This window comes from Mus caroli, chromosome 2 (genome assembly GCF_900094665.2).
Source record: "Mus caroli chromosome 2, CAROLI_EIJ_v1.1, whole genome shotgun sequence".
Lineage (NCBI taxonomy): Eukaryota > Metazoa > Chordata > Mammalia > Rodentia > Muridae > Mus > Mus caroli.
Window position 1 is genome coordinate 81,885,710 of NC_034571.1, and position 26,193 is coordinate 81,911,902.

The 26,193-nt window shown below is 36.0% G+C and overlaps 2 protein-coding genes across 2 annotated transcripts; both read right to left on the bottom strand.

Moving 5' to 3' along the window:
* Window positions 1–6,200: 6,200 nt before the first annotated feature.
* Window positions 6,201–7,136, bottom strand: LOC110289838 (olfactory receptor 5W2-like). Its single transcript, XM_021156236.1, has one exon. It carries the CDS (start codon window positions 7,131–7,133, stop codon window positions 6,201–6,203), a length of 933 nt encoding a protein of 310 aa, XP_021011895.1. The 5' UTR covers window positions 7,134–7,136.
* Window positions 7,137–21,284: 14,148 nt separating this feature from the next.
* LOC110289847 (olfactory receptor 5W2-like) lies at window positions 21,285–22,335 on the bottom strand. Its single transcript, XM_021156248.1, has one exon. The coding sequence runs from the start codon at window positions 22,276–22,278 to the stop codon at window positions 21,346–21,348; it is 933 nt and encodes a 310-aa protein (XP_021011907.1). The 5' UTR covers window positions 22,279–22,335; the 3' UTR covers window positions 21,285–21,345.
* Window positions 22,336–26,193: the final 3,858 nt, after the last annotated feature.

Here is a 26,193-nt window from a genome sequence, read left to right on the forward strand (position 1 = left end):
CTAAACTACATGATGTCTCTAGCAGACGAATTTTAACATTGATCAAGGGAAGTCTGATAAACTAATAGAAAACTGCCAGTTTTCCTTTGGAGACTTTACTAGGCCTAGGTAGACTAGGAATAACTTTCTGTTTCCTGGAAATGAGAACCTGGATCTAGGAACCTTTGGTCAGCCACAGGTAGCCAAACTGAAAATACCTTGTCACCTGGCCTGATTTAAGAATAGGCAATTAGAATGAGTAAGCAACTCCCTGGGAAGTCTCCAGAGCTTAATAAATTATAGAATCAGTCAGACTTCAAGAGATAGAGCTAACAATCTAGGTGAAAATCATATAACCCTTCCTAAACAATAAAAGCTGGGCCTGTAGGTCTACCAGGTGTCTCTATTGCTGAATTGGGAGACCCTCGCAAGCAGGAAATTCAGCTGAATAAAAGTTCTTTGCTTTTGCATATTATTTGAGTCTGGGGCATCATTCTTTGTTGATTCTTAGACCCTAACAGTATGAAGCCATGCAAAGCAATTCATTTTGAAGGTGAGAAAAATAAACAAACAAATAAACAAACGAGATTGAATCAGCTTGGAAGATTAGATTGTATGAAGGCTAGAAGCTTCCAGGCCTAAGCCTAGACACAGTTATAACAGAGAGGAAAACACTCTGACCTCAGTCCATGCTGTGTATTCTCACAGCTTGGATATTTCTCTCATCTCATCATATCTTCTAAGGAAATAAAGTGACATTTCCTCTTTATGCTTTTGAACTAAAGTTTGGGAAACTTCTTTCACTCTTGTCTTGCCTCCTCTTACCTGACAAACTTATCTCCTCTCTTATGAACTATTCAATCACTCATCTGGTAACAATTCAACTGCCTTCAACTCAGGCCAGTTTGTGGTGCTTGCCCTCTACAACTTGTAGATAGCATTCTCTTTGCTCCATCCAAGCTACCTTAAAGTGTAACTGGCAGGGTCTTCATATCATGGTGTTCACTTCTACAACAGCAACTAGACTCAGAGAAACACCATTTAGGGTCCACTATTCCATCTCACATCCTTTATTTTACCCTGTTCCCACACCATCCCTTTGACCCAACCCACATTCTCATCTTCTCACATAAGGCCTTGCTTCCTTAGGGTAGCCATTCCATCCTACCCCCTACTCCCAACAAGATGATCCTTATATTTTCATTTCTATTTCTCCTCCAACCACAAAATTTCCAATGCATATGGAAGTTCCATGTAAAAGAAGCCTTTATGGGTCTAAAGGATTCTACTCCCTTCCAATGTCTGATAGTGCCCTAGTAGCAATTTCTATCCAGGCCTGTTCTATTTCCAAAGCCCCCAGTATTGTACCTGTTGAACTTTGGTCAAATTTTCAGAGTCTGTCTTACCTACCCTGAATATAATGAAGGTCCCTACTATCTTTGTAGAATTCCTCTGTCCATAGTATGACTCCAGGCATCAATCATTCTATTGGGTATCAGGTCCTTTGGGCCACCAAAGAAAATCAAGAAAACCCCTTAATATACACCATAATCTATGGAATAAGAGGTATGACACAGGGGTTCAGTATAAGCTTTATAGAGTTTGGTCTACACCTGTACACCTGTAGGCACAATTGATATCCACTGCCAGCTTGTCCCCATGATTCCACTAGTTGTTCAAGGGTCCTGAGACATTTACCAGCTTGAACAGGTGCTGCAAGCACAAATACTTAACACAAGGAAACTATATCAAATCTCACCTTGTACCACCAGATGATTCCACTCCCCTAATTTGCTCCATACATGGGTCCAGATGATCCAAAAACCCTCAACTTCTCCAATTTGTCTCACTACCCCTTCTAAAGTTTTCTATGTGCTGCTTTACAATGCCAGTGCTACTATCACTTCTCTTCACTTAGGGCCAAATCCCTCTCTATTCTTGACCATGCTGATCCTCCTTTGAGATCAAGATGAGTCAACTTATCTACGTCTATCCAGAAAACTTGTTATTTTCGTTACCTTTCTCCTACCACACAGCATTACTATTGATCGCAAAATGTTTTGATTTCAGGTCCCATAAAACATCCCCAGAAGAGTTTCTTCTAGTGTAGTGAGAGTCTCTCTGTCTGCATAGCTCCAAAAATGTCCAGGCTCCTCTTTGTGTGATAGTCACCTTGCAACTAAGCCCATATGACTGACCAAGTTCTATTGGGTTTTCCCAAGAATGGGTGCCCTAGGGCTGCCTTTCTGTCTATTATGGTAGACCACAGCTTAATCCAACACCTTGATGGGCATGGTGGTGGTGTAGGGCACCCTTCAAACCTTGGTTCTCATTGCCCAAGATTTTGAAACCAAGATTCAGCTCATCCAGCTCTATGACTTTTCCCTCTTCATTAAATTTTTTCACTTGCTTAGCCCAGGTCTCTTTACGTAACACTGATCCTTAGATATGCCAACAGCAGAAAAATGACATACCTGCTGGTTTCTCAGGGAAGAATGGAGCTCTTACATCAATAAATCTGGTTTGGTTGAAGAAAATGTTAACAAATTAACCCAACTATCAAATGAGTTTCTTAAAAAGACAACTCTTAACTCTAACCATTGTGACCCATGCAAGAGAAATAGAAAATGGCTTTAGAAATCAAGGAATGAGGTCTACCAGTTAGCACAATAACAATAGGTATACCTGAGAGAGTAGAGCCCCTACAACTACATGTCCAGAGGATTTCATGCTGTTATGCAGCATCACTCTGCTCTTGTTGTCTTTCTTCTAAGGGAGTTTTCAGTCCTTCATTGGACATGGTCAGGTCATTGGCACTTACAATAATAATGTTTGAAAATTTTCAAATATTAGTGTTGGAACAGATTAATGATTCTACCATTACCTTGGGAAAAATCATCATACTCATCCCACAGAAAAACAAGTTCTTTAATTTTTATACTCCAAGCAAATTATCTGATTTTTAGGAATAAAGGAGATGTGCTTTGTGATTTCTTCTAGGACCGTTGTCTGCTTTATTACTTTTTAATCATAGGTCGAATGTGTACTGTACAAGGTATGAATCTGTACTATTATTTAAATAATGGTCTTTTGGAGAGCCTCTTGAAATGGCTACAGATTCAACTTAATAATGAAATTTTGATGTGTCTCTGCCTTTCCAGTGTTCGTATTAAAAATATGGGTCATACACCACCACCCTGGGCTTTTTTTTTTTCCCAAAAGAGCAGTGGGTTCTATTGAATGATTGTCCCATCTCCCCACACAATGGTTACATCTTTATCAATACAGAATGATAGTAAATTATCAATAGTTGAATTTGGAATGTAGGGTTATTTTAACTTGTTTCTTGCTCTGATACTGCTCATCATTTTAAGAAAGCTTAATGAAAACATAATATGGAGAGTTTCTTTGGTGGTTAAAAGTACATACTGCTTTGTACTGGATTGGAGTCCACTTCCCAGAACTCAATTCAGACAGCTCACAACTGCCTATAACTCCAGATGCACAGTGTCTGAGACTTCTTCTGGACTCAAGAAGTACACACACACACACACACACACACACACACACACACACTTCCACTTAGAAAACCACATAAGTACATACTTAAAAATAAGAGTAATTCTTTTCAATATTTCTTCCTTTCTTTTCACATACACCCATGAGTCCTAGGGCACTGGTTTAATAAAGACATTTCATTTAGTACTGATTTCTCCAAAGTCTATCCTTCTGTGTACATTATTCAGTTGTGGGTTGAATGTTAATTATTATCTACTACAAGAAGAAACTTTTCTGATCATGGTTGATTAATACACTGATCTATGGGTATAGAATTATATACTTGGACTTTTGTTTGTTTGTTTATATTTGCTACATTCTATGGCAAAATGATATAGTAGTTTTCCCCAAGGGCTAATGACGTATCTTGTCTAAGACTCTTGATCTCTTTAGCAGTGTCAAGTATGGTTTCTATCTCATTAAGTGTGTGTGGCATCACAAATGACATTAGGAAAAAGGGTTTTCAACATTCAACAGAGTTGATACACATATGAACTGATGGAAAAACTGACAACATGAGACATCTGCTGGCTTAAACCAGAAAAAAAATCCAGCAAAGAACAGAAGTACACACAAATTCTTAACCATAACTAAAAATTTATTTACAATTGATGGTTGCTGGGAAAGGGAAAATTAGGTCTCTCTAAAGGGTATGTTAACCACATTTCAGGGGAGGCTGTGTGCTCAGGAGTAGTTAGGTGACACAAAACAGACTCCATGCATATTTTCACTCTTTGTTTTAGTAGAGGTTTTGTTTGTTTGCTTGTTATTGTTTTTTGAGTGCTTCTTCTTCTTCCTTTTTTTTAATTGTGTTTTTAAAAGAAAGACTTAGATACATTTACTACAGAGGACACAAGTGGAGATTTGAACGTTATTTTCTGGAAGCATTCTTTCCCATCGACTGTTTCTATCATGATTCTGATAATCTTCACAGAATCCCTCAAAAGGAGAAGGCTGTTTGAGATTTAATTCCATTCTAGAATATTTCACAAAAGATATCATATAATTGCAGTTATAAGAAACCTAACATGAGAGATGTAGTTGCAGATAAAGTTTTAATCAATAATATACTGTGTCATGGATTTATTTTTCTGATCTTTCAACTTTGGTCTTATTTCCATGGTGTTAAATAATTCCCTCATTGTTTTAACTTAATAAAGTTGAGCAGAGAAAAATTGAGTAGTTAAAAATCTCTTAAGTAATGAGATGAGTGTTTTTTCCTTCCTATGTAAATAATGTGAAAAGTTACATTGTTTGTTTGATACCTCGGCATCCATATCAACAGTATTTTCTTTCATAGAACCATAAATATCTCAACTATACAAATCACGGAAAGCAATCTATAACTTGATACCAAGTAAGATATTATACAATTATTATATGACCTGAAGTTCTAAAAATATATATTTATTTTTCATCAACATTGTGTCAGGGACAAATAGTAAAGAGAATGATATCTTTAAGGGAGTTTTATTTATGAATCACAGGCTGAACAATTAATGCTGGCTTAGAAGTGGTAAGAAAACAGTTGAAGGGATGTGACTGAGTTAAGATATGGCTGAGACCTCACAGGGCCACTTCCTTACCTTTTCTATTCTTTCATATTTAACTGATATAAAAACCTGCATAAGTCATGAAGACAACATATAAACATTGAATCATTACAGTTACTTCACCTGTTTTGTTTGTGATGATAAACTGGAGATCCTATCTTCTCAACGTTATTACTCTATTATTTGTCCCACATGCAAAACCTCCAAAATCATCAATATTATAGAATAAAAATAAATGAATAGGAAAATAACAAGAATATGCAGTAAGTACTTTTATTAAAATTTCATCTAATATCTGGATGGACATTTCAAAGATGAAGTAGTTCAAATTATCAAATAGGAATAAGTAGGAGGTGACATAAGAGTGACATGAGGTGTTCATGGGAGTGGATTGCTCAAAGTACAGTCAACATGATCAACATCTCCAATAACCTGAGGAATAGGAAACAGTACCATTTGCTCCTAGCATATTGCATCTGAAGCTTACTTTTCATGAAGTCTCATTTTCCTGCCTCAGGATGGACAAATGTTCACTTCTAGCATCTAAAGTATTTTCTTCTTCTCACAGTTGTGTCTGTACTTCTTTAGGCCAAAAACTAAAGGTCTGCATTTCAGAAGAGCTTACCTTTATTATGGTCTAGACTTGAGCACTTTGCTAGTGCTTACACTAACCTGCTTTTTTATTACGAATAATTTACTTTATTTAAAACATGTTTAACAAAGATATAATTTCTACTAAACTGAGGAACCCATTTGCACAAATCATTTAAAGATAAAATACAAGAAAGCTGAACCTGTCGAAGATTCAAATTAAATATATTCAATAATTTAAAGAAAACATTTTAGAACTATTTATAATTTTGGAATTTTTCCAAAGATAAAGTGCCATGCACTCTGAAATCAAAAACCAAAACAAAACAAAGCAGAACAAACAAACAAACAAACAAACAAAAAACTGTAAAAAACATTAAGAATCAGAAAACAGGTATGTTCTGACTTTGGAGTGTATTAGAATTGTGGTGGTTTTATGTCATAATATGCAGATGAAATAAAATAATGAGGGCTTGCTTGTATGCATACATTTATACTTTTTAGTGCATGCAACTTTATTTAAAAGAATATTTTGCTTTTCAGTTTCTGCAGGGCCTCTTGTACATCCTTGTTCCTCAAGCTGTAAATCAGAGGGTTGAGCATGGGGATCACCAGTGTATAAAAAAGTGAGGTGATTTTATCCTGATCCAGAGAGTAAGCAGAAGCAGGACGAAAATACATGAAGAGTAGTGTTCCCTGGAAAATGGCAACTGCAGTTAAGTGAGAGGCACAGGTGGAGAAAGCTTTGAACCTCCCATTAGTGGAGTGAATTTTTAAGACTGATGAGATGATGTAACAATAGGAGACCAGGACTCCTGAGATGGTGCTCAGTTCAATGAACCCAAAAATAACAAATGTGATTAACTCATTGATCTGTGTATCTGAGCAAGATAGTAGCAGGATAGGAGGGATGTCACAGAAAAAATGATTAATCTCATTAGATCCACAGAAACATAATCCAAAGGTCATTATAGTGTGTATCACCGTATCTATCATTCCTACTAGGTAAACTCCAGCTAGTAGCTGATAGCAAAATTTACTGGACATGTCTACTACATACATCAGAGGATTGCTGATGGCCTTGTACCGATCAAAGGCCATCACTGCCAGCAGCATGCACTCAGCATCTACAAAGATACAGGTGAAAAAAAATTGCAATGCACAGCCAACAAAAGGAATGTTTTTCTGCTTGACCATTAGGTCAACCAGCATCTTTGGTCCAACTGCAGTGGAATAGCAGAGGTCTGAGAAAGAGAGATGGCTGAGGAAGAAGTACATTGGTGTGTGAAGCTGGGGCTCCAGTTTAATCAAAACAATCATTCCAATATTTGCCACAAGAATAATGAGATAGATAAGAAGAAATACAATGAATAGATCCACTTTCATACTAGGGTCATTAGTGATTCCCAGTAAAACAAATTCAGTGTTTGAAGAGCAGTTTCCTTCATCCATTCTTCTTTGTTCTTTACCTGAATAGATGCAGAAAGCATTAATACAATAGATAGACTTGAGTTTAATCTATCTAACCCAGAAAATTGTAGTCAGTATTCAGAATCTAATTTCATTTTGTATATTTATAAGATATTCTCAATACAAATTACTCTTCAAATGACATGATCATTAAAAATTCTTGCAAATATTTAAAATGTACAGTTGATAATTTTTTCAACTTAACTAATAATTCCTAATATAGATTTTTTTGTGCTCATCATAAGGTGGTGGAATTGAGAAGCTTACCATTAGTTATAAGATCACAATTCCCATGAGAGAAACAAAAAAAGTGTATATGAAGTTCAAAAATTTATATAAAAAATTTTCCTAAAATTGATCAAAAGGATTATACATACAACATTAATAAATAGTCATAGTTTAACCTCTCATGATCATATCAAATACAAATAAATTCATGGAAATTGCTATGTTATGGTTGTGCTACAGTTCATTATTTCACTAAATTATTAGTCACTTGTTAGCACTCATTGCTTTTATGATCTGAAGGTAGGAATTAGCAGATTCCAAACTCTAAGTTCACATAAAGTAAGATTATCAAGTCAATGTAAAAAATATTGTTACACAATACCTCTGTGTCATTGGTTTATTAATACAATAACCTGATGATATCTGTAAATATTAGGGGCTTCTCAATATACATCTTCTGTTTCTTGTGTTAATCTTTGCTTTTATAGGTATATGCCAGAGATTGCTTGTTCATGTACATTGATAAATTAATTTGATTTGTCTATTATAAGTCCTATGGCTTATGGTTCTAATGGAACTTACACAGCTCTTGATTTGTAATGTTTTTATTTTGTTAGTATTTGACCAAAAATTGAGGAAAAATCACTTCATATTTCTTTTCATATCATTTACAGAGGTGTTTTACAAATAAACTGTGATTACTAAATGAATCATAAAATCCTTTATAAAATTACATAAGTGTCAAATGAAGGTAGTTAAATTCATACAAATATAGCAAGAAGATCCAATAGCCATTATATTTTAGTCTGTATGTAACTTACATCAAGTTATATTATTGTTCTTTGGCATATTCCCCATAATTTGATTTCACAGAACATGATTACTTGGTTAAAAAAGAAAGTAAGAAATATTTTTCTGTATTGTTTAAATGTAGAGGTTGAGAAACTTACCTCAATTATTTATTCTGCCCTTATCTCCAGTACCTGGAAAATATGCACATCACACTCTTTTTCTGTCATGCTCTTGGTTTTTAAATATGTTAGTGTATGCTCACTGGTCTGTATGTAAGCAGGATTAATTAGATTCCCATCTCACCTATTTCTCTGAGGAATACAGCCAGAGCTTTGATCAAGACTTAACTTTTAATTCTGTGTCCTTGTTAATAAATGGATGCACATCAGATGCCACACAGAACTTTTTTCACAAGATGTACTGCATTTAGTAAAACCAAACATCCAATAACAAAACTGAAATATATTCTCTTCTAATAATGGCTATTTTCTTTGTTTTCTATCTCATTTCTTTGCTTTCTGCAACAAACCCCTCAACTCTGGTCATTATTTATTTATTTATTTTTATTTTTTAAAGATTTTTATTTATTTACTATATGTAAGTATACGGTAGCTGTTTGTAGACATTCCAGAAGAGAGCATTCGATCTCATTACAGAAGGCTGTGAGCCACTGTGTGGTTGCTGGGATTTGAACTTAGTAACTCCCGAAGATCAGTAAGTGTTCTCAACCACTGAGCCAACTCTCTAGCTCTGGCTCTAGGCCTGCTCACTGTAGCTGTCTTCAGACACCATAGAGGAGGGCATCAGCTCTCATTATATATAGTTGTGACCCAAAATGTGGTTGCTAGGATTTGAACTCAGGACCTTCAGAAGAGCAGTCAGTGCTCTTAACTTCTGAGCTGTCTCTCCAGTCCAACTCTGGTCATCTTAAGCAATGCTCTTCTCACTAAAAGTTGTTCTTTCATCATTTCTATAAAAATGATTCATCTGTATTCATTACTTCTTGTATGGCCATAGGAGTGGGTCTTGTTTGACTTCCTCTTCATGACATATAGTTGTGGCTATACAGAATTATCTACAAATAATAGATCAGTAAAAGTATCATGTTAAATATTTCCTGGTAGGTATGCTGGTGAATGGTTATTAAAAATAAGAATACAAATTGTGTGAGGTAAAATGATGACTTCAAATTAAAAATACATATGTATAGTAAATTCAAGGAAAATGTTGCGTGTAATTCATTTATCAAATAATTTCATTGCTCTTACTTAAACCAATGATTTGAAAATTAGGAAAATCTGAAATGTGATATTTGTGGGGTATTCAATAATACACTCTTCTGTTATTAATATGACATTATACACTTTCAAAATGGACTTAGTATTTTGATATCTATGTTATTGCATTCTAATTTGGATAGAGATCTAAATACTACATTTATATTTTGTTACCTAAGATATTTTAGTCACTTTCTTATATATAGAATATTCTTTATCAGCTCTTTTTGCCTCAGCAAAGGGCATTTGAGGATAAAATTGGGAGATCTTAATATAGACTAGAGGTGGGTATGGTAAAAATAGTGGTGTTTTGTTACATAATATTTAGTGTTGTGTGATATCATAGAATTCAACATGTATCATTTTTCTATCACCAATGAAGATATGATATCTATAAGAAATAAAATTGTTCTGGAATCCTATGCCCAAGGTATTTGTTTGATTCCAAATACTAATATCAATAGAGTCCTAAATAAATAGTTATCATAGATGATGAAAATAAACAAACACACAGAACAAAAATAAAATACAAAAGAGTCATGCCTACAGAAAAAAAAAATCTTGAGTATTATCATGAAACATTTTACTATATACTCCACTCCCTATTTTGATCTAAAAGTCTGTTTTGTTAGAAGAGAATGGAGGCATAGGTCAAATCCCATCTCTGTCACTGTGCAAAATTGAATCAGTTATTGAAATGAAAAGGGGCATTATAAATCCTGGGTTTATAATGTTATGTCATACTACACAATTATTAAGAGCACACTAAATTACATGATTGTCCTGACAATGCACACCATTGCATCTGTGGAGAAAGCTCCCTGAATAGCCACTTTGTAAGGTATAGTGCATTTCAGAATACCCATGTTTACTATGCTACAACTCATAATATTGCATCTATTTACATTTGTTTTAAAATGGTTAGTTTACATTTAGTAAATTATTGTAGATTTAAATCTTCTACACACAAAGCATAACACTGACCAGCATAAACAGGCGTGTTACACAAATTATCCAGAGAATTCCATTTACAGAATACTTATTAATTAGTAAGTACCATGTAGCTGTTTAAGCATCCTTAATTCTAGATTTTCACCCCGAGTACCATGGCTGCTTTGCTACTTTCCCCTCCACTCCCTCTGTATATCTACATCTTGCCCCTACTATTATCCTTCCTACTAATAACATATTGTGTTTTCCATATACTCCCTTAAAATATGGCTCATTCTTACCTGTTATAACTTTGGGGTTTCCCTGGGTTCTATAGATATCCTAAATTAAACAAAACAAACAAAAAGCACCGAACATAGGCCTCTCTATAGCAATATCCATCTATAAGATTTTTCTCTTAATTAATTAATTTATTCATTTTACATCCTGACTGCAGTCTCTCCTTGTTTCATTCCATCCCCTTCCTCTCTGAGAGGGTGGATGCTTTATCCCCCTCTTGGGGATCCCCCACACTAGAAAATCAAGTCTCTTCAGGGTTAGGGACATTCTCTCCTACTGTGGCCAGACAAAGGAGCCCAGTTGGGAAACTGATTCCACAGACAGGCAACTGCTTTAGGGATAGCCCCTGTGGCTCCAATTGTTGGGGAGCAACATGTAGACTGAGCTACACATCTTCTGGGTATCTCAGTCCAGTCATGTATGCTCTTTAGTTGGTATCTCAGTCTCTCAGAGCTCCCAAGGGTCCAGGATGTTTAACTATGTTGATCTTCATGTGGAGTTCCTATCCCCTTGTATCCCTCAACCCTTTGCCCAACTCTCATATAATAGTACCCAAGTTCTAACCAATGTTTGACTTTAGGTCTCTGCCTCTGTTTCAGTCAGGTGTTGGGTGGAACCTCTCAGAGGCTAATTATGCTACTCTCCTGTCTGCAGGGTTTGGTGCTTGCCCAAGGGATGGGTCTCAAGTGGTGCCAAGTATTATTTGACTATTCTCACAGTCTCTGATCCACCTTTGTCCCTGAAATTTTTTGTACCCCAAAAGAGCATGCATGGTATATACTCATATATGAGACATATAATACAGGACACCAATAACACACTCTAAAGACCCATAGACGATAAATAAGAAGAGAGGCCTAAGTAAGGATGTTTGAATCTTATTTAGAAGGCAGAAAAAAATAGTCATAGGAGGTAGATGGAGAGAGGGAACTGGGTAGGAGTGGGAATGTGGATAAATGGGTGGAGGTAAAGATCAGGTGTGGGGAGAGATAAAAGAGAAGGCTAGAGGGCCAGGAGAATGAATGCAAGTGTGAAAATGGCAAGAGTCGGGGGGGGGGGGTTGCACATCTCAAGTACATGCCAGAGACCTGGCATGGGGACGTTTCCAGAAACCAATGACAGTGATCTTAGCTGTGTGGATAAGGAACATGAAGTGGTCACCATTTGTAACCATGAATGAACCCCTCAATGGAGGAATAAGATCACCAACTCATCCAAAAACCTTTCCATGTGTAAGTTCTAATGTCATTTTTTATTTCCTCAGATGAAGTGATGGGATGAGAGCTGTAACCAAGCTGTGTGATTATGTAGCTTGGGCTAAGCTTAGAGCATTTTCTTCTTTGCTCAAATGATCTATAGGGCTAAGCCTAAAAGCTCTAGCCTCCTTACAATCTAGTCTTCCAAAATGACTGAATCAGTCCAGCTTTATTCAGCTTCTGACTGAATTGCTCTTCCTGGCCTCATACTAACTTTGGTAATGTGTTCTAATCTTTTGGCCCCTTCTCATTCTCAGGGCATTTTTGTCTTCACTTGTGTCAAGGTTGCTTTTTCTATAACATGTCTCTGGAAAACTGTCCTGTTAAAAGTGCCATACACACACCACGTACCACACCACACTACACCACACCATGTTTTTCTCCCTCGATGCTCTTAAATACCCTGGATTCCTCTTCTCTTCTCATATCATTGGGCATATTTTACCTCTGACTCAGTCAAATCTTTCTCTGACTCATCATTTTTTCTATCCTTCAATTATTATAACTTTCTCCCTTTCTTTTTTATTTTTTATTAGATATTTTCTTTAGTTATATTTCGATGATATCCTCTTTCCTGGTTTCCCTCCTGAAAACCCCCTACCCCTCCTCCCTCCACCTGGTCACCCAACAACCCACTCCCACATCCTGGCCCTGGCATTCCCCTACACTATGGCATATATCACTTTCAAACATGGTACTTCCTTCTACAAAGTAAATTTACCTTTACTGTTAGGGATTAAAGGCATTCCAGCTAGATTATATCTTTGGGTGTGATTCCTTGCCAGAACAGCCATGTTGCTAGCTTAAAATTACTTTAAAATAAGCAAGGAAGCATTGTATGTAGGTATCATATTTTTATAATGCATTCACCAATTTATAGGAAATTACTACAGCTTTCTAACCAATGTTTGACTTTAGGTCTCTGCCTCTGTTTCAGTCAGGTGTTGGGTGGAACCTCTCAGAGGCTAATTATGCTACTCTCCTGTCTGCAGGGTTTGGTGCTTGCCCAAGGGATGGGTAAGCACCATAGGAGTTAATACAGAGGAGTTAATACAGAGACCTACAATTTGTCGAAATACAAAAAAGAAGTTGCTGTGGAATGTTCACACATAAATGTAGCATCCATATCATATCTACTAATCCCAAGACTCAAAGAACATAGTGAAAGAGAGAGGACAAATGACTGTAAGAATCAGAGGGAGAGGGAAACTGCTGTGAAATGATGTCTGCTAGGCATTGAAGACCATGGCCTTATGAATTCACAACATCAATTTATCCCTCCCTATACAAGATTCACTACAACATTCAAGCTAGTCTGGTTGTGTGACTCATGACGTTCCACCCTTAGCTATGTTATTCTATCAGTTGATGACTGATAAGTGAAGAACAGGGTGTTTGTTTTAGTATTGTTACCTCTTATAATTATATGTGTTTCAGTTGATAACTCTGTATAAACATGGGCAATGTCAGTTGATAACTCTGTATAAACATGGGCAATGTTAATTAGTCTAAGTGGATTACAAAAATAAAGAGTATCTGACGTTAGGAGGGGTTGTAAACGTAGGAGAGTTAAGAAACAATATGATATAATTTGTTATATTTTTGTATGTGTAAAATTGAACCAAGTACACTAATAATTCATCTTACTTTATTATCATAGTCTATTTTTCTTGTCACTATCATAAGTAATGGGTTTATTCTAAGCACAATTTTATTTATTTAGTTAGTTATTTTAATTAGATATTTTCTCTCTTTACATTTCAAATGTTATCCCCTTTCCTAGTTTCCTCTCCGAAAATTCCCTATCACTTCTACCCTTCCCCCTGCTCCCCAATCTCCCCACTCCTGCTTCCTGACCCTGGCAATCTCCTATACTGGGGCATAGAACCTTCACAAGACCAAGGACCTTTCCTCCCATTGATAACTGACTAGGCCATCCTCTGCTACACATGCAGCTAGAGGCATGAGTCCCACCATGTGCTTTCTTTGATTGGTGATTTAGTTCCAGGGAGCTCTCCGGGTACTAGTTAGTTCATATTGTTGGTCCTCCTATAGGGCTACAAATCCTTTCTATGCCTTGGGTACTATCTCTAGCTTCTACATTGGGGACACTGTGCTCTGTCCAGTGGATGGCTAAGAGCATCCACTTCTGTACTTGCCAGGCACTGGCAAAGCCTCTCAGAAGACAGCTATATCAGGATGCTGTCAGCAAAATCTTGTTGGCATCTGCAATAGTGTCTGGGTTTGGTGGTTGTTTATGGGATGGATCGCTACGTTGGCAGTCTCTGGAACATCATTCCTTTAGTTTATGCTCCAAACTTTGTCTCTCTAACTCCTTCCATGAGTATTTTTCCCCATCTAAGAGGGATCGAAGTATCCACACTTTGGTCTTCCTTCTTGAGTTTCATGTGTTTTGCAAATTGTATGTTGGGTATTCTGACTTTTGGGGCTAATAGCCACTTATTAGTGAGTGCATATCATGTGTGTTCTTTTGTGACTGTGTTACCTTACTCAGGACTATATTCTCCAGAGTGATCCATTTGCCAACGAATTTCATAAATTCATTGTTTTTAATACTTGCATAGTACTCCACTCTGTAAATATATCACATTTTCTGTATCCATTCCTCTGTTGAGAGACATCTAGGTTCTTTCCAACTTCTGGCTATTATAAATAATGCATCTATGAACATAGTGGAGCATTTGTCCTTATTACAAGTTGGAGCATCTTCTGGTTATATGCCCAGGAGTAGTATTGCTAAATCTTCCAGTAGTATTATGTCCAGTTTTTTTAGGAACCACCAAACTGATGTCTGGAGTGGTTGTACGAGCTTGCAATCCCACTAGCAATGGAGAAGTGTTTCCCTTTCTCCACATCCTTGCCAGCATCTGCTGTCATTTGAGTTTTTAATCTTAGTCATTCTGACTGGCATGAGGTGGAATTTAAGGGTTGTTTTGATTTGCATTTCCCTGATGATTCAGGATGTTGAACAATTTTTAGGTGCTTCTCAACCATTCAGTATTCCTCAGTTGAGAATTATTTATTTAGTTCTGTATCCCATTTTTAATAAAGTTATTTGGTTTTCTGGAGTCAAACTTCTTGAGTGCTTTACATATATTGGATATTAGCCCCCTATCAGATTTAGGATTGGTAAAGATCTTTTCCCAATCTGTGGGTTGTCATTTTGTCTTATTGGCAGTATCCTTTGCCTTACAGAAGCTTTGCAATTTTATGCAGTCCCATTTGTTGATTTTTGATCTTATAGCACAAGCCATTGTTGTTCTGTTCAGGAATTTTTCCCCTTTGCCCATATCTTCGAGACACTTTCTCCTCTATAGATTTCAATTTTTCTAGTTTTATGTGGCATTCCTTGATCCATGTAGACTTGAGCTTTGTACAAGGAGATAAGTATGGATCAATTCTCATTCTTCTACATTCTAACCACCAGTTAGCCAACACCATTTGCTGAAAATGGTGTCTTTTTTCCACTGGATGGTTTTAGCTATTTTGTCAAAGATCAAGTGGCCATAGGTGTATGGGTTCATTTCTCGGTCTTCAAATCTATTCCATTGATCTATCTGTCTGTCACTGCACTTGTACCTTACAGTTTTTATCACAATTACTCTGTAGTACAGCTTGAGGTCAGGCATGGTGATTCCAACAGAGGTTCTTTTATTGTTGTGAATAGTTTTGCTATTCTAGTATTTTTGGTTATTCCAGATGAATTTGCAAATTGCCCTTTATAACTCAGTGAAGAATTGAGTTGGAATTTTGATGGCGATTGCATTGAAACTGTAAATTGCTTTCAGCAAGATAGCCATTTTGACTATATTAATCCTACCAATCCATGGGCCTGGGTGATCTAAGCCCAATTTTATTTCAACTGCTTGCTTTGCTCTGAAGATGTCAGTCCTTTGCAGATGATACTTCTTTGTTAAACATCCTGACCACAATTTTTCCTTCCCTTTCTTCTCCCCATTCACTCCTCCCTTCTTTTCCTACCTCCTCCTATGTCCTACTCCTCTGTTTTTCTTCACAAAAGGGCCAGCTTTGATGGATATCAAGTAGCCATGGCATATTAAGTTGCAGTATGACTAGGTACATTTTCTTCAATTAATGGTAGACAAGGCGACCCAGTAGGTCCCAAAAGCAGGCAACAGTCAGGGATTTCTCTTGAGACCACTTATAGGAATCCCACAAGAAGACCAAGCAAAACATCTATAACATATTTACTAAGCAGGTCCTAGGACAGGTCCTCCGGGTTGGCTATTAAATCTCTGTGAGCCCCTTTGGGCCCAGGTTAGTTGATTCTGTGTTTTTTCTTGTAGTGTCTTTGACCTCTCTGGCTCCTGCAAACCTTCCTCTCCCTCTTCTGTGGGTTTCCCCAAGCTCTGCATAATGATTGGCTGTGGGTCTCTGAATCTGTTTCCATCAGTTGCTATGTAAAGTCTTTTTGATTACAATTGGGCTCCTTAACTGTCTATAAGTATAACAGAATACGATTAGGAACCATTTGTGGACTTTTTTCCCCAATTCTTGTTTGTTTCTATTGTGGGTCCTGTGCTATCCAGATTATGATTTCTGGTCCCCACGTTATAGTCTTAATTACAGCCCAACTGTTCCACACTAACACTGGCTGGCTCTGAAGGCCATTAAATATATTTTCTTTCTAACATTCTTCCTAAAAACCTGAGAGGAATAGGTGCTTTAAAACTAACACCAATATTGAAATTACTAAAGATTTCTCTTTTTATTTTAGATGATGATTTTAAAGTATGAAAGAAATAAGCTTAACTGGAATAGAATAGACCAATTGTTTTTTTTTTTTTTTTTTAATGAAAAATAATCCTTAGTGAAAGGGTTTTGTATTGATGCTGGTATTTATAATGTCAATACCATATAGGAATTGGGGTATTTACGAATTCCTTCTGCCAAAATATTGTCATCTGGACAAGTTATAGTCCAAATCAATAAAACTGTTGAATAGTACTGTTCCAGTGGGGGGAAAAAAAAACAAACATCTTTTTAAGTCTTATTTCTGTTGTTGGAAATAATAAGACCTCAGGTGAGGTTAATAAACATTTTCTCTTTTTTTGTATAATGTGTGAAAAATGGATAATTATTCATGAAACACCATGTGAATGTTATGCCATTTGTTTCACAAACATTGCTGAACTATATTTTATGCAAATCATTACAGAAAATAAAACCATAATAAAACTTAACTTCCCATCACTAGAGCAGAGCTCTGTCACAGCAAGGATAATATAACATTGAGAAACAAAGGGTCCACAGTTAATTAATTATATGAAACTGAAAATGAATGGAATAGAGTAGTGCATAAATAGAAATGACATTTAACAAGAATAAAATAGTATGATTAGCTTATAAAACCCTTAAGTTCCACCCCAATATCACTCTTTCTTGTTATGTACAGAGCCTAGAGAGTGACATGTCTTTTGTAAATTCATCCTGATACAGAAAGTGGGTGAGAAATTAATGGTTTCCTTTTTGATGGTTTTATTATATATCTATCTTTTATTTTGAGATGGTATTATAGTGGCATCCTTTAACTTTTCTTCTTCATTCCTGAAATCTCTCTCTTTGCTCTCTTTCAAATTCATGTCCTCTTTATTCATTAAATATTATTAACTGTTGTTATATGCTTGCATGTATAAACTAATACATTCTTAGCTATAATCTGATCAGTCTGTATAATGTTCCTTAACTTGTGTTTTTAGTGCTGACCATTTGCTATTTTGTAGCCAACTGGTGTGGTCTTGCCTAGAGAAAACTATTTCTCTCACTCTCAGCATTTTTTAGTTGTCTCTAATTCTTTTGTCTGGTTGAAGACTTGTGAGTTTTTCCACCTTTACTTTGTCATGTTTGTGTTGACCTCAACCAGTTCATGTTTAGCCAGTCACATTGATGAGACTGTATTCGTGTACATTCTGACATTCCTAGTGAACACAAACACAAAGAAAACTCCCTGATCCTTAGTTTGGGAAGTCTTTTGTAGATGATGCCAACAATGAGATCTTAATCCATAGAGTTAAAATTGATCATCTAAACAGTACATCAACATATTGTTCAGTAAGACCTTACTTTATTTTATTTTAATTAATCATTTTATTCATTTAAATTTCAAATGATATCTCCCTGCACAGATACCCCTCTACAACCCTTTATCCCATACTGGTCTGTGAGGGTGCTCCTCCACCCATGCATTTACCCTCTGCTGCCTCACCACCTTATGCTACAGTTTCAATCTTCCACAGGACCAACGGTCTCCCCTCCCATTGATGTCAGATAATGCAATCCTCTGTTACACAAGTATCTGGAGCCATGAATTCCTCCATGCATACTCTTTGGTTGGTGGTTTAGTCTATGGGAGCTCTGAGTGATCTGGTTTAGATGGTATTATTCTTCCTATGGGGTTGCAATCTCCTTCAGCTACTTTAGTCCTTTCCCTAGCTCTTCCATTGGGGTCCCCAGGCTCAGTCTGATAGTTGGCTGTATCTGCATCTGTATTGATCAGCTGGTGATAGAACCTTCCAGGGAACAGCCACACCAAGATCATGTCAGTAAGCACTTCTTGGCATCAGCAACAGTGTCTGTGTTTAGTGTGTGCAAATGGGATAGATACCTAGGTGGGATGGTTTCTGGATGGCTTTTCCTTCAGTCTGTTCCATGGTTTGCCCCTGTCTTTCCTTTGGACATGAACATTTCTAGGTTAAAAATTTTGAGATGGGTGGGCAGCCCCATACCTCAACTGAGAGTCTTGCCTATCTGTTGGAGATGGTCTCTACAGGTTCTTTTTCCCCTTTGTTGTATATTTTGGCCAAAGTCATCCTCATTGGGTCCTGGGGGATTCTCACAGATGGGAAAGAACATGAAAGAGTACAACAAGAGGAATGTGTAAGTGGGATATATGATATTAAAATCATTCTTTTTTGATAAAAGAAATACATAAATTTTAATGAAAAACAGAGTCCCGTGGTTTTATGCAAGCATTCAAATTAAGGGCCATATGTTCTCAGGAAGCTGATTTGCTCTTTTAGTGCTTCAGTGACATATCACAGAAAGATGAAAAAGAAAAGTGGGGAGAAGGAACAGGACTATAACATTTATTTCTATATTGTTATATTTATGTTCACTTTTTATACTATTTAAAGAGGTACTATGTAAACATATATTTAATTTATCAACATGTTATAAGTGTTAAATGTCTATGTTTTGACATTCTATGACTTTTAAATGTCTGTTTCTGTCTGCTAATTGACATGGAATGCTATGAGAGTGAATACATTTTTACAATCTACATTGCAGGTACAGATTTTAAGAAACTGAATAATGATAAATACTACTTTAGGATGTGATAATCTTGTACCAGAGAACAACAGTTCTCTGTGGCTGGAGTAGAGGAAAAGGAAGAAACATGGAGAGGCTGTTGGTAACTCCAGCCCACAAGGATTGTATACTAGGATCTCTTACTGAGCTTGTGTGTCTTGTGTCAACTTGAAATGCAAAATAGAGGTATCTGAAGTAAGGAAACAATGAGAAAATGTCTTCATAAGATCCAGATGTAACATTCACTAGAAATGAGGCCTGCTGGTAAGTGTGTTTGATAAATCCAGTGAAACTCCACTGAGCTAATTTTTCCTTCAGGTGACTATCAACTAGAGATAGCTCTTTGATTAGCAATGGTATCTTGTGCCAACTTGCCACTCTCCGCATTGGGAACCCACTTTTTTTGAACCTATGCAATTCAAGGAAGAAGTACAACATTTTTGGCCATGCAGACAAAGTATTATATGCTAACTGGTAAGCTGATTTTTCCTGAGTGTGGTAGGAGGAGAGTTATGCATGTAGAGTTCCAGTACACTGACACACCAGAGCATAAGTAATTCAAACATAATTTTTTTGCTTGTAAACATTCTTCAGGGATAGCTATGGATAAATACTTCTGGGAAACAGAATGTGAGAACTGAAACTTAATTGTACCTTATGAGCAAAATAGAGACTAAATACAAAATGGTTACAATTATGTTAAAAGGAGGACAGGACACAATAACAATAACTATTCTTTAAACAACTATCTCAAAATATTTCCTGTGTAAGTACTTCCTTAGTTATAACTAAGGCATTCTGTAACTTTTATACTTTTAAAATGTTTTTTTAAATATTTTACCCAACTTTGATATGTCTTTCCTTTCTTTGGTTTTCTAATTATTCATTCAAAACATAATTTAGACCTAACACTTAGAGAAGAAAGTCCATTGACATGTAAAACTAAGTTATTTTGTTTGAGGAATCTGTATATCCTTAGATAATACTGTTTTCTCTGTTATGTTCTCTAATGTAGGTAACTTGGGATGCATAGAAAAATCTCTGTATAAGAAAATTTCCCTAAGTGAGGGAAAAGTGGAATCTCACTTAGCTCTGTGTTCAACATACTGTTTAACAGGGGTAAAAGAGGTACTTAATAAAACCATGAGTATTACAAAAAGTGATCTAGATAAAGGGGATTTTCATAATTAGTTATTGAAGGGAGCTTAAATAGTCTCTTGTGGTCCTGGGATAGTAGTCCTAGGTTCTATAAAAAAATGTAGGATGAGAAGGCCATAGGAAGGAAACCATTAAGGAGCATAGCTCCTTGGCTTCTGCCTTAGCTTCTGACTCTAGAATTGTGCCCTAATTGAGTTTCTGTACTGACTTCCTGACAAATAGCAAGGATAAAGTATAAGATTAACAAATCATTTTTTCTAAGTTACTTTTTGATTGTAGTTTTTGTTACATCAATAGTTACATCAATAGTTTCTTAAAGAAAACTCTGGCATGGACATGTTAAGACTATTTCCTTAATTATGAACTCTACCACATAGCCATACATTTATGTCTAAGAAGATGAAACTCAAAATAAAGTCAATGAAATGAAAAATAGTCCATCTCTCTCTCACTCACTCTCTCTATATATGCTTCTCTCTCTCTCTCTTTCTTTCTCACAACATGGGATCCAATTAAGCCTAAACACAAATTCATAGAACCAATTTTTATTCCACAGGTATATAAACATAGCCCTTGAATTATCGACCTCTTCTGTGAAGAAATTTAGAGTATACACATATAAGAACATATAATAAATCATATATCATAGTATGTTTAAAACTGAAGAGCACAATATAAATATTTTAAAGTTGAATTGGTAATAAAAGCTTCTTAACATGAAAATTAAATATTAGCAAAATAAACTAATACAATAGGATATATTTAGAATCTGAAGCCATTATTTTATTATTGGAGCATGCAACATAAATTCTGATTATTGTACAAACTGATGATATTGACTCATGGGAGTGCTGGAATACAAAATAGCTATTGCAAATGCATTTCTCTACATATAAGATGCTCTTAAAGCCACCATTTACTTCTGAGCCTGATCAACGCTTCTTTTACATCTTTATTGCGAAGACTGTAAATCAGAGGGTTTATCATAGGGATAACAAGGAGGTAAAAGATGGATGTCATTTTATCTTGATTTAGAGAGTAGGCAGAACTTGGTCTGAAATACATGAAGAGCATAGTCCCTTGGAAAATCCCAACTGCAGTCAGATGAGAGGCACAGGTGGAGAAAGCTTTGAACCACCCACCAGTAGAACTAATCTTTATGACAGATAAGATGATGTAACAGTAGGATACAAGAACTCCTGAGATGGTGCTTAGTTCAATGAAACCAAAAAGCATAAATAATACCAGTTCATTGACATGTGTATCAGAACATGAAAGAAGCAAGACTGGAGGTAAATCACAAAAGAAATGATTGATCTGAGTAGAGTGGCAGAAACATAAGCTGAATGCCAATGAGGTATGTATGAAACCATCTATAGTTCCCAACACATAGATTGCAGTTAAAAACTGGTAACAAACTCTACTAGACATGTCCACAGCATACATCAGGGGGTTGCTGATGGCCTTGTATCTATCAAAGGCCATCACCGCCAGCAGCATGCATTCAACATCTATAAAAATTGAGACAATCAGGAGTTGGAGAAAACAGCCAACAAAAGAAATTGGATTATTATCTTCAAGGAGGTCTAAGAGCATCTTGGGTCCAACTGCAGTGGAGTAGCAGAGATCAGAGAATGAGAGGTGGCTGAGGAAGAAATACATTGGTGTGTGAAGCTGGGGATCCATTCTGATCAATGTGATCATTCCTACATTTGTCAGAAGAATAATGAGGTAAATAATCAGAAACACTATGAAGAAAGCAACTTTCATTTTAGGCTTGTTGGTAATTCCCAACAGAAGAAACTCAGGCACAGATGAGCAGTTTCTCTTGTCCATTTTTCTCTGTTCATGATCTAAACAGTCAAAAAATTAGTAAGACAATGGTTTGTTAGGGTTTGATATTCTTCTGGATATATAATAAAGAAATTAATTATATTTTAGGAATCTACTAGGTACAGAGGCAAATGAAGAAAATGAGTAACATAAATTATAGTTGTAATGTGGCATGATCATGGAAAAGTAATAATAAAGAATGATTAAATTGAATTGTATGTGTCTTTGTCTATATGTTTCTGTCATCTACCTGTGTATATTTGTAATTCATGATTCATCTAACTTTTCTTTATCTCCAACACTCATTATTCAGTAACACATTTATATAAACAATGATGATATATAATGACACATAATACAAAGTAATTAAAAAATCACAGGCAAATGTTATTATAAGCTTTATCATATGTATTCTTATTATAGTCATTATCATTATCACTACATTTGTTAGGTTACTCAATATAAGGTATATATGAATCCAATAATATCATCAGACAATAAATTGTGATAGCTATGCTAATATTTCAAATTTAAAGTGTTTACATAAAAAACATAATTTTTAATGTATTTATCATTCTTTACTATCTTTCTAAATTGTTTTATTATGTATTTGTGTTCATATGACAAGAATCTTTAAAAACTAAGCTGGAATTTTTAAGAAATGGTAATAACAGATTATATCAAATACTTTTGCTTAGCATACTCTTAAATTGAATCTTCCATTTAAATAAAACTGTGAGATAAATAGCAAAGCAGCAAAATTTCACAAATGAAATGCTTTAGTATCCCGGGTCTACATGAAGCAGTCCTATGTGAACATTGTGGGGTATCATTGTGCTCCATTGTTTTTACATTAAATGGAGACAGAGAGATAGAGACAGAGAGAGGGAGCAGATTGAACGACAAGTAATCATAGCATAATAGTTTAGAGAAAAACTATAATGAATAAGTTTCCAATTGAAAGGTGAGAATACAGCAGAGAAAATGCATACTAATATTTAAACATAATTTTAAAAATGTACTTAATATCTATAAAACAATTAAAGCTATTTTCCTCTCCAATGTATGACTCTTACTACCAGCATTTCACACAATTACTGCTTATGTCTTGAATGTACACATTTTCTTTCAAACACTGTTAATAATAGTGATGAAGATGATGATATAGAAGTTTTTCAACTAATTAACCTTAAGAAAAAAGCACTGTGTGTTGTAATATATATTTACACCACACAGTATGGCTTGTTTTTTTTCACATGGGCTTGAATACACACACATTGCTCTCTATAGTGTATAATATTCATTGTTATTAAAACTACATGAATTATAAAGTTGCATACACCAAATCATTTGCAGTTGGATTTAAAAAATGATTTACTTGTATATTTTAACTGAACAAAAAGTATTTGAAAGCTTTTTAGTCTTCATACAGGAGAAATGAAGAGTCAAATTCATAAATGTCTAATAAGATATCTCCTATAAATACATGGTAGGATTTATTAACCAACATAGGCAGTAATAAACCTATTTATTAATTCTTGAATTTTATTTAATGTCAATAAAAGAATTATTTTTATATTTTTACAAATAACCACTTAGAAACTTACCTGCAATGAGAGAGCCTTTCTATCTTTCTAATGGCAATTGAAGATAAGTTGATCACGTTTATAATCATCTAAGACTGCTGAGATTTAATCCTCTTGAGGCTCAAACCCTTTTGGATTATTCTAAAGTGATTAATTAAATTTCTTATTCAGTATTTTCTTTGGGAATCCCCAACCACTACACCCATAGTTATCATTTTCTCTCCATGTCCTTGACTCCATGTTAGTGAATAACAGATATTGACCAGGATTTCTAATGAAACCATGCATTAAATGAAACAAATTGAAATTTATTTAATGACATTGCTTCTCTCCTTATTTGCTCAGATTCTTCCATGACCAAGGCACTCGTTTTGGCATCTAGTTTAAAAGCATGCTAATACTGACAGTTGTTTTTATTTTTATTTTGTATTGAGATTATAAAATAGTTGCATACTCCCTTCCTTTCCTTCCTTTAAACATTATTTCCATGTATCTCCCCCATACTTTTTCATATTAAAGGTCTTTTTATACTTTAATTCCTGGTACAGACACAAGCATAAGAAACAAACACACACACACACACACACACACACACACACCTGCATACATAAACTGTAGCTGCTCAGTTTGATTAGTGTTACTTCTATGCCTATGTTTGCAGAACTGAACATTTGGTACTGGGTAGCCAGTTGGTGTTCTTATCCCTGGGGAAGACTTTTTTTCACTCTCAGCATCCTTTATAAATCACTTGAATTTCTTTCTTTAGTGTTTAGGCCTTCTGTGCTTTCCCTGTCAACATTTGCATGTCTACTAGAGTAGTCCTCATTCAGGTCTTGTTTATATAGTCATGTGAATGACACTTTGTGAGTGTAGTTACTGACACTTTTAGGAAACATAATGTCACATAAAAATTACTTACTCTTTGAAGAACCAGCTATACCATTTTTGGGAATATACACAAAAGATGCCCCACCATGCCACAGGGGCACATGTTCTATTATGTTCATAGTGGCTTTATTTATCATAGCCAGCAGCTGGAAACAACCCAAATGTCCCACGAGAAAAGAATGGATACAGAAAATGTGGTTCATTTACACAATGCAATACTACTCAGTTATTAAGAAAGAAGACATCATGAGTTTTGCAAGCAAAATGGATGGAACTAGAAAATATCATTCCGAGTGAGGTAACTAAGACCCAAAAGTACATGTATGGTATACACTCACTAATAAGTGGATATTAGCCAAAAAGAGTAAAACAGTAAATAATACTCAAGATACAGTCCACAGAAGTTTAAAAGTTCAACAAGCTGAAGTGCCCAAGTGAGGAAGCCTCAATCCCACTTAGGAGGGAGAAGAAAACAATCACAAGTGGGGAGGAAGAGAGGGACCTGGGAGGGAAAGTGGACAGAGGAAGGAATGAGGGAGAGAGGGGAACCTGATCTGGCATTAGGTGAGGGAAAAGGACTGAAGTCCTAAGGGCCAGAAAAATGTAAACAGAAAACCTCAGGAAATGAGAGGTTGGAGGAACCTTCTAGAATGTACCAGAGACCTGGTAGGTAAGAGACTCACAGGAATCAAAGGTAGGGACCTTAGATGAAATACAAGACAGCAGGGAGGGAGAACTTATAGAGCCCACCTCCAGCAGGAAGACAGGAAGGACATCAAGTGAGGGATGGGGTTGCCATCCCATAGTCAAAACTCTGACCACTAATTGTTCCTGTCTGAAAGAATAACAGGGATGGAAATGGAGAGATACCTGAAGAAAAGAAGGTCCAGACATAGGCTCAAAGTGGGATCCAGCTCAAGGGAAAGTTCCAAGGCTTGACAATACTACTGAGGATATGGACCACTCACAAAAAGAACCTATCATAACTGCCCTCCGAATGAGACAACAAGCAGCTGAAAGAGTCAGATGCAGATATTTGCACTCTACCAATGGACAGAAGCAGCTGACCCCTGTTGCTGAATTAGGTAAGGCAGAAAGAAGCTGAGGAGAAGATTGACCCTGTAGGAGGACCAACAGTCTTTATTAACCTGGACCCCCAAGATCTCTCAAACACTGGACCATCAAACAGAGAGCATACACCAGCTAATATGAGGCTCCCAACACACATACAGTAGAGAACTTCTGGGTCTGTGTTCATTTAGAGATGATGCTTCAAACCCTCTAGAGACTGGAGGCCCCAGGGAGGTCAGGTGAGATGAGGAGTGGGGGCATCCACGTGGAGACAGGGTGGTAGGGAGGAGGTGTGGAGCAGTCGGAGAGTGGATGGAGGAACAGTGGATCGAATATGGAGTGTAAAAAATAAATTAATTAAAAAATACTTAGT

Excerpts from the sequence above, each read along its gene's own strand:
- LOC110289847 (XM_021156248.1), bottom strand. The coding sequence starts at position 22,278 with ATGGACAAGAGAAACTGCTCATCTGTGCCTGAGTTTCTTCTGTTGGGA.
- LOC110289838 (XM_021156236.1), bottom strand. The coding sequence starts at position 7,133 with ATGGATGAAGGAAACTGCTCTTCAAACACTGAATTTGTTTTACTGGGA.